The sequence below is a fragment of the Scylla paramamosain genome, unplaced genomic scaffold (genome assembly GCF_035594125.1).
Source record: "Scylla paramamosain isolate STU-SP2022 unplaced genomic scaffold, ASM3559412v1 Contig3, whole genome shotgun sequence".
NCBI lineage: Eukaryota > Metazoa > Arthropoda > Malacostraca > Decapoda > Portunidae > Scylla > Scylla paramamosain.
This window is the reverse complement of record NW_026973668.1, coordinates 920001-929583: the sequence shown is the minus strand read 5'-3', so window position 1 is coordinate 929583 and position 9583 is coordinate 920001. Positions and strand designations below refer to the sequence as shown.

General features: G+C 40.4%; 1 protein-coding gene across 1 annotated transcript; it reads left to right on the top strand.

Annotated features, from left to right (window-relative positions):
* The first annotated feature begins 4034 nt into the window (after positions 1-4034).
* LOC135096367 (N-acetylglucosaminyl-phosphatidylinositol de-N-acetylase-like) lies at positions 4035-9187 on the top strand. The gene is made up of 5 exons (XM_063997833.1): positions 4035-4268; positions 4485-4675; positions 5554-5653; positions 5899-6029; positions 7267-9187. The coding sequence occupies exons 1-5, from the start codon at positions 4160-4162 to the stop codon at positions 7369-7371; spliced, it is 636 nt and encodes a 211-aa protein (XP_063853903.1). The 5' UTR covers positions 4035-4159; the 3' UTR covers positions 7372-9187.
* The last annotated feature ends 396 nt before the right edge of the window (positions 9188-9583 follow it).

The following is a 9583-nucleotide window of genomic DNA, read 5'->3' as shown; positions in this document are numbered from 1 at the left end:
GAAGATAATTAAGAAGAAGAGGAGGAGGAGGAGATGATAATAATAATAGTAATAAGAGGGGAAAGATTATTATTATTATTACTATTATTATTATTATTAAGAGTTAAATAAATAAAGTTATCTATTAAATGAGGTATTTTATTGGTATTATTTATTTATTTGTTTTATTTATTTATTTATTTATTTATTTATTTATTTTTTGTGTAGGAGTGACACTGGCCAAGGGCAACAAAAATCTAATAAAAAAAATGTCCACTGAAATGGCAGTCCAACAAAAGGGTCAAGGCAGTGGTCAAAAATTGCTGAATAAGTGTGTTGAAACCTCCCTCTTGCAGGAATTCAAGTCATAGGAAGGTGGAAATACAGAAGCAGGCAGGGAGTTCCACAGTTTACCAGAGAAAGGGATGAATGATTGAGAATACTGGTTAACTCTTGCGTTAGGGAGGTGGACAGAATAGTGGTGAGAGAAAGAAGAAAGTGTTGTGCAGCGAGGCCGTGGAAGGAGGGGAGGCATGCAGTTAGCAAGATCAGAAGAGCAGTTAGCGTGAAAATAGCGGTAGAAGACAGCTAGATGTGCAACACTGCGGCGGTGAGAGAGAGGCTGAAGACGGGGCATGGAAAACATCATTGCAAAGAATTTTAATAGGTGGCATGAAGTAGTCAGAGGGTGGAGGAGAGGGAGGAACAAGCCCAGAATCGTCCAAGGTAGCGTTTTTAGCAAAGGTTTGAGCAAAGAGTTCAGCTTTAGAAGTAGATGTGATAGCAGTGGTGCCATCTGGATTAGAGGTCAGGAAAAGGTCAAGAATGTTGGGCGTATCTCCAAGACGGTCAGGAATACGAGTAGGTCATGGAGGGTAGCAAAGTTGTAGGCTAGTTCACCAGGATGGTCAGTGAGGGGAGAGGAAAGCCAAAGCTGGTAGTGAACATTGAAATCTGCAAAAGGGAAGAGGGTCAGAACGTGCTCCACTTTGGAAGTTAAGTAGTCAAACAATTTATTATAGTCAGAGGAGTTAGGAGAGGTATACAGCACAGATAAATGTAGTATGAGTGACTGTAGTCGTAGCCAGACGGTGGAAAACTCTGAAGATTGAAGGGCGTGGGCACGAGAGCAGGTTAAGTCATTGCGCACATGAACGCAGCATCCACCTTTGTTTGGAAAATGAGGATAGAGAATGTAGGAGGGAACAGAAAAGGGCTACTGTCAGTTGCCTCAGACACCGGAGTTTGTGTGAGGAAAAGAAGATGGGGTTTAGAAGAGGAGAGGTGGTGTTCTACTGATTGGAATTTAGACCTTAGAATGTTGCAGAAGTTAATGAACAAAAAGTTAAGGTGGGCGTCAAGGCACTTAGGGTTGTCCACAGAAAGAAAACGGTCGCCATGATGATTTTAACATTTTAGAGTGAATGGTGTGTGTGTTATTAGGTGCTTGTAGTTTTGTGTGGAGGAAGAGAGTTGTGTTTAGAGGGTAGGCTGTGAATGTCCCCTCGTGTTGTGACGCACACAGGCAAACGTTCAGTGAGGTCACACTAATCTAATGATAACTTCACAGCACCCCCTCATCCACTGCTGCACACCTCACTCACACTAATTATCCTTTCGGCAGGTGTGTACAGCCTACTCCTCTGCTCCTGTGCTAATAGTGAAGTATGTTATTATTTTCATTATTATTATTATTATTATTATTATTATTATTATTATTATTACGTGTTTATTCCCTTGCTGCAATTTTCTTAGTTTTCTTTGAATTGCTATTTATATTTATCAATTTATTCCCTTTTTCATTTATTTATTTTCTTATTGCAGATACGAAGATTGCTGTTTAATTGAAGATAATCTCTCTTCACGCATTCTAACCAAATCAACAAGCAAAAACACAACATAAATTAACAACCACTACAAATATACTAAAAAACAACCAAAAAATCCTTAATAACCAAACAATTACAATAAATTTAATACATTTTAGGCTCGTCGCCCTTAACCTTCCCGCGCTGACCCGACCAAAACACTCAGCTGCCAAATATTTACGTAGCTTCGGCAAAATACATACCCTCTCACATTTTTGCCTCTCGCGCTGCCGCCACAGACCTTACATGAGTTTAAACCCCCAGAACTGAAGCAGGAGGGATCGGGGCACAAGATATAAGCAGCAGGTGACCGACAAAAGCAGCGAAACGGATAAAAAGAGGTATGAAATGAAGATCTTAAATTATTTACATGCGGGAAGATGGTGGACGGGGCAACTTATATTTTTTTGTTATTTTAAGCGTATTTAACAGGAAGGAAGGGTAGGAAAGGGTTGTGTTAGTAGTTTATAGGTGTATTTACCTGTGTGTGGAATGGTACAGGTGTCAGTGTAGTGGTAATGGATAAACAAGGCAGGGAAATGAGATAAAGGATGCCCAGTGATAGATCTCTCGTAAAGCATCAGTTATTTTTATTTGCAGACTTCGTAAATATTAGGAAGACTTGCGGTGCCCCTGTTCCTCCGTTTTCTTCGCCTCCTACGCCCATACAATTCTGGGAAACCGTGTATGGGGAGGCTAGGTTAGGTTACGTTAGGTTAGGTTAAGTTAATATCTCTCTCTCTCTCTCTCTCTCTCTCTTAACGTATACAATCTTGGGGATCCGTGTGTGTGTGTGTGTGTGTGTGTGTGTGTGTGTGTGTGTGTGTGTGTTAGGATAAATCTTTTGCAAAATTATCTTGTTTTTTTCTTGTTTTTTTGTCAATTTATTTATTTTTTTTCGTCCTCCTCCCCTCCCTCTCCCCCCACCCCCAACACACTCCAGGGGGGGTTAGTGGGGGTTAGAGAACACAAATCTGAATGAAATTTTCCCCCCTTCTAAAAAGCCTACAGAAAAAAAAACAACAAAAAAACAGCCTATTTTGTAAATGCATAGTCTTGGCAGTAGTTAAGATAAAAAAAAATTGCTTTCCAACCTAACCTAACTACCATTCCTAACTAATGTAACTGTCACTAACTGTACCACCCCTAATTGCCCTGTAGAACCCTTAACTACCCTGTAGAACCCTTAACTGCCCTTTACCACCCCTTAACTGCCCTGTAGAACCCCTAACTGCCCTGTACCACCCCTAACTGTCCTGTAGAACCCTTAACTGCCCTATAGAACCCTTAACTGCCCTGTACCACCCCTTAACTGCCCTTTACCATCCTTAACTGCCCTGTAGAACCCCTAATTGCCCTGTAGAACCCTTAACTGCCCTATAGAACCCTTAACTGCCCTGTACCACCCCTTAACTGCCCTGTAGAACCCTTAACTACCCTGTACCACCCCTAACAGCCCTGTACAACCCTTAGCTAAGAAAATATAAGCAAGAAAATAGTTATTCTCTCCCTCTCTCTCTCTCTCTCTCTCTCTCTCTCTCTCTCTCTCTCTCTCTCTCTCTCTCTCTCTCTCTCTCTCTCTCTCTCTCTCTCTCTCTCTCTCTCTCTCTCTCTCTCTCTCTCTCTCTCTCTCTCTCTCTCTCTCTCTCTCTCTCTCTACAGGCACAACAGCAGCGTCCAGGGAGTGGTGGGGGCGGCCATGTTGGATCCGGTCGTTGTGGTGGCTTGTTGTGCCGGATTGGGTCTCACTCTCTCCTTTCCTGACTCTCGGAAGCTCGCGGCCACCTCACCATGCCCACCAGCGCAGGCCAGGTGTGTGTGTGTGTGTGTGTGTGTGTGTGTGTGTGTGTGTGTGTGTGTGTGTTAGATTAGGTTAGGTTAAGTTTCTGTGTGTGTGTGTGTGTGTGTGTGTGTGTGTGTGTTAGGTTAGGTTAGGTTAAGGTTGTGTGTGTGTGTGTGTGTGTGTGTGTGTGTGTGTGTGTGTGTGTGTGTGTGTGTGTGTGTGTGTGTGTGCTTGCGTCTTTCAACATATGTATGTAAAATCTCTCTCTCTCTCTCTCTCTCTCTCTCTCTCTCTCTCTCTCTCTCTCTCTCTCTCTCTCTCTCTCTCTCTCTCTCTCTCTCTCTCTCTCTCTCTCTCTCTCTCTCTCTCTCTCTCTCTCTCTCTCTCTCTCTCTAAAACAGGAAACAGAGATGAAAAAGAGGAAGGGAGACCAGGAGGAGGAGGAGAAGGAGGAGGAGGGCAGGGAAACGAGGAGGGCCACAGCAGCAGGTACCCCCACAGCAGCAGCGGCAGCGGTAGACGAAGGGTTATGGTAATTACCGCACACCCAGATGACGAGGTGATGTTTTTTGGTCCAACGATCCTTCATTTTACGAGGCAGGAGGGAGCCCTAGTGTACCTGCTGTGTATGTCGACAGGTGAGTGCTTGTGGTAGTAGTAGTAGTAGTAGTAGTAGTCGTAGGTGGTTAAAATACTAGCAAATTATCAAAGGAGTTGTTTTAAATGCTGTAATAATGGTAATAATAATGATAATCTGTTTATTTGCTTACCTATCAGTTTTTTCTGTCTCTCCCTATCTCTATCTCTCCCTCTCTCACGCCCCCACGCCCCCACCCCTTCATCCCCCCCCACAGGAAACTATTATGGCCAAGGGAAGGTCCGGACGCGAGAACTCCTGGCCAGCTGTCGCCTCCTTGGTTTAGAGAGTGATAATGTTATTCAGTATAGATGTGACGACCTTCCTGACCACCCAGACGTCTTGTGGCCCACTGTCCACACCGCTAACCTCATCAACCACCACATCCATGCCCTTGATGTGGATATGGTGAGTTCCTGCGGTGTTTTGGGGTGTTTTGGGGTGTTTTTTGTTTTTTTTTTGGGTGTTTTTGGGTGTTTTTGGGTGTTTTGGGGTGTTTTTTGGTGTTTTTGGGGTGTTTTTTGGGTGTTTTGGTGTGTTTTGGGGTGTTTTTTGGTGTTTTTTGGTGTTTTTGGTGTTTTGGGGTGTTTCTTGGTGTTTTTGGGGTGTTTTTTGGTGTTTTGGGGTGTTTTGGGTGTTTTTGGGGTGTTTCAGGGTGTTTTTTGGGTGTTTTTGGGTGTTTTTTGGTGTTTTTGGTGGTTTTGGATGTTTCAGGGTGTTTTTTGGTGTTTTTGGGTGTTTTTTGTGTTTTTTGGTGTTTTTGGTGGTTTTGGATGTTTCAGGGTGTTTTTTGGTGTTTTTTGGGTGTTTTTTGGTGTTTTTGGTGTGTTTTTGGTGTTTTTGGGGTGTTTTTGGTGGTTTTGGATGTTTCAGGGTGTTTTTTGGTGTTTTTTGGGTGTTTTGGGGTGTTTTTTGGGTGTTTTAGGGATTTTTTGGGAGGGATGTTTTTAGGTAAATTTTGTGGTTCTTGGGGGTGTTTTTAGGTGAAATTTTAGTGTTTCTGGGGAATTTTAAGGTTTTTGGATAAATTTTGGGTTTTCTGGTTATTTTTTTGGTGTTTTTTTTGTTTTTCTCTATTTTTCTATTTGTTTTTTTTAATATTTTCAAGTGTGAATATTTTTTTTTCATTATTTTAAGTATTTTTTTTTAGTTTCATTTATTTTTTTGTGTAATTTAATAAGTAATCTCTCTCTCTCTCTCTCTCTCTCTCTCTCTCTCTCTCTCTCTCTCTCTCTCTCTCTCTCTCTCTCTCTCTCTCTCTCTCTCTCTCTCTCTCTCTCTCTCAGGTGGTGACCTTTGACATGGGTGGGGTCAGCGGCCACTCCAACCACTCAGCGCTGTTCTTTGCCCTACAGCATCTGGTGGAGAGGGAAGTGCTGCCCCCTAGTAAGTGTGCGTGTGTGTGTGCGCGCAAGAGAGAGAGAGAGAGAGAGAGAGAGAGAGAGAATAAAATAAAATAAAATACCCACATAGCCTATCACAAACACCCTAATGTCCTAATCCTTTCAAGTCTTTCCCCCCCTCTCTCTCCAATGCACCCGTACCCCCTCCCTTCCTCGTATACCCCCCATACCCCATACGACCCTATACTAACCCTTACTACCCCTCTTTCTCTCCCTTTCTCCCCCTAGGATGTGAAGCTTACTCCCTTGACACGGTTGGGATGGTTCGTAAATATTCCTCCCTTCTAGATGTTCCGATCAGCTACTCTTTGTCCTCCTGTGCCTTCACTGTGGACAGGAAACATCATACTATTCTACAGGTGTGTCTTTTGGGCTCCTACAGGGGATACAGGGGGTTTAGTTAGGTCCTTCGGTTTTTTCGTGTTTTTGGGAGAGTTTTGTGGGTTTTTTGTTTGGTTTGGTTAGGTTTTTTTGTGTTTTTTTAGTTTTTTTGGGTTTTTGGGTTTTTTGGTGGTTTTTTTTTTTTTGTTTTTAAGTTGTTTTTTTGGTGTTTTTAAGGTGTTTTTTGTTTTTTTGGTGTTTTTAAGGTGTTTTTTGTTTTTATTTTGGTGTTTTTAGGGTGTTTTTTTGGTGTTTTGGTGTTTTTTTATGATTAGTTTTTTTCTGGGTTTTTGTTGGGTTTAGGTTAGGTTACGTGGGTTTTTTTTTTTTTTTTTTGGTGTTTTAAGGGTGTTTTTTGGGTGTTTTTTGGTGTTTTTCGATAATTAGGTTTTTTTCTGGGTTTTGTTGGGTTTAGGTTAGGTTAAGTGGGTTTTTTTGGTGTTTTAGGAGTATTTAAGGGTGTTTTTTGGTGTTTTTTGGTGTTTTTTTTTTTTAATTAGTGTTTTTTTCATTCTTTTGTGGGTTTAGGCTAAGTTACATAGTTTTTTTGTTGTTTTTTTGGGGTATTTTTGGGTTTTTTGGTTTATTTTGGGATAATTTGGGTGTTTTTGTGTTTTTTTTTTCGATAATTAGCCTGTTTTTCTGGGTTTTTGTGGGTTTAGGTTAGGTTACGTGGTTTTTGGGGTATTTTTTTGGGTATTTTTGGGTTTTTTTGGTTTATTTTGGGATAATTTGAGTGTTTTTTTGTTTTTTTTCGATAATTAGGCTGTTTTTCTGGGTTTTTATGGGTTTAGGTTAGGTTACGTGGTTTTTGGGTTTTTTTTGGGTATTTTTTTTTTTTTTGGTTTATTTTGGGATAATTTGAGTGTTTTTGTTTTTTTTTCGATAATTAGGCTGTTTTTTCAAGGTTTTAGGGTTTTGTGTTATTATTGTTATTATTATTATTACTATTACTATTATTATTATTAGTTTTTTTGTGTGGTAATTGGTTGTTAAGCTAATTATTACGAAAGAAAAAAGAGTTAGAGAAAAGTAAGATAGTTTAAAAAAAAAATAGATATTATTATTATTATTATTATTATTATTATTATTATTATGTGTGTGTGTGTGTGTGTGTGTGTTAGCAAATAAACAAATTCATGATACAAAAGCCTAACCTAACTTTTCTCCCCTACCCCTCCCTTACCCCCACCCCCATACCCCCCACCCCCACAGAGGGCCATGCGTGCGCACTCCTCGCAGTACGTGTGGTTCAGGAGGCTGTACATGTACTTTAGCCGCTATGTCTTAATTAACACCCTTTCTCGCATCACCCCATAGCCCTGCCACACCCCCGTGCCCCCTACAGTACGTGGTGGTGGTGGTGGTGGTGGTAGTAGTTGGTTTTAGGGCATTAATGTAGTGTTGGGCTATAATCTGTGGTTTTCCGGTTCGTTTGGGCTATTTTTTTGGGGTCTTGGTTAGTGTTGGGCTGGTTTTGAAGTTTTGCGGTTCATTTGGGCTGTTTTTTTTGGGTGTCGGTTGTAAGTAGTTGGGCTGGTTTTGAAGTGTTTTGGGCGGTTTTCTTTCGGTTAGCTAGTGTTGGGCTAGTTTTTAAGGGTATTTGGGCTGGTTTTAAGTGCTTTTGGGCTGTTTTGGTTGAGCTTTGTAAGTTTTGGGCTGTTTTGTTTAGATTAGCTGGTGTTGGGCTAGTTTTTAAGGGCATTTGGGCTGATTTTGTGTTTGTTAGCTAGTGTTGGGCTAGTTTAAGGAGACTTGGGCTGCTTTCACGTAGTTTGGGCGGTTTTATTTGGGTGAACTAGTGTTGGGCTAGTTTTAGGAGACTTGGGCTGGTTTCACGTAGATTTGGGCGGTTTTGTTTGGGCTAGTTTGTGACTTGGGCTAGTTTTACGTAGTTTTGGGCGGTTTTTTGGCTGTGTTTTTGTGTGTGTTGGGTGAGGCTGTGCTTGTCGTTGTGTGCGTGCGTGCGTGTGTGCGTGTGTGTGTGTCTTTAAGCAAATTAGGGTTACAATTTCCAGTTTTTTACATAATTTTCATGAAAAGGGTGTAGAAAATCTAGAGGCCTATACCAGGTAGGCTGTGTATGTGACGTGCTTGTATAAAAAAAAATAAATTGCACTTTGAGTACTTCCAAGGTCACGGAGGAAGCTAGCAGGGTTTTCAAGAGTGTTCCTCCTGTTAATTATGTAGAAATGTTGTTAATCTGCCACTAGAATCGTAAAAACACCCTTTAAAACCCTTGCAACTTCAACTAGAGCCTTTGGAATGTAGAAATGTTGTTAATCTGCCACTAGAACCGTAAAAACTCCCTTAAAAACCCTTGCAACTTCAACTAGAGCCTTTGGAATGTAGAAATGTTGTTAATCTGCCACTAGAACCGTAAAAACATCCCTTAAAAACCCTTGCAACTTCAACTAGAGCCTTTGGAATGTAGAAATGTTGTTAATCTGCCACTAGAACCGTAAAAACTCCCTTAAAAACCCTTGCAACTTCAACTAGAGCCTTTGGAACGTAGAAATGTTGTTAATCTGCCACTAGAACCGTAAAAACACCCTTAAAAACCCTTGCAACTTCAACTAGAGCCTTTGGAATGTAGAAATGTTGTTAATCTGCCACTAGAACCGTAAAAACACCCTTAAAAACCCTTGCAACTTCAACTAGAGCCTTTGGAATGTAGAAATGTTGTTAATCTGCCACTAGAACCGTAAAAACATCCTTAAAAACCCGCGTCACTTCAACTACAGCCTTTGGAAGTCAGTGGGAGTCTGGCAGTTAAGAGAGAGAGAGAGAGAGAGAGAGAGAGAGAGAGAGAGAGAGAGAGAGAGAGAGAGAGAGAGAGAGTATATAAGGTTGATTCAGGCACCCACCCACACTATATACTAGTCCATACAGTGATGATTGGCTGGCTAGGGGGTGTTTAGTTTAGTCTACCCCGCTCACAGCTACGTTTTCTATGCAAGCCAAATTGTAGTGATAGAAAATGTACTTAAATAATAATAATGATAATAATAATAATAATGATAATAATAATAGCGAGTTTTAGCTAGAATATTAAGACAACGAAAAAATATATATGTAGTGCATTTAGATAATAGAAGTTTTTATTGAAGTTTGTTTCGAGTTAGAGAGAGAGAGAGAATAAACAAACATAAACAAAAATATATAAATAAATAAAAATATATAGATAGAAAGCAAATCTCGTATAATCTTTGTGTTTCTTTGTGTTTCATTTGAGTGTGGAGTGTTTCTATCTGTTACATCAAAATGCAATACCCTTTTATTTGTGTTTCGGAAGGTACTTAAAGCCTAAATCTTAAATGTTCGATATTGTGTTCTATTGGTACGATAGTTGTGTTGCTGGCAGTGTTTCAGATGGCAAATTTTGGCTTAAGTGTTGCATAAACTTGTGTTTCGTAATTTTTTCGTTCTTTCGTTTACAAGTGTTGCGAGAAAGTGTTTTGTGTTTAATGTAAGTTAATTTCTATGCATTTTTTAGTGTTGCGTTAATAAATTTTGTGTTGCATTAATTGTT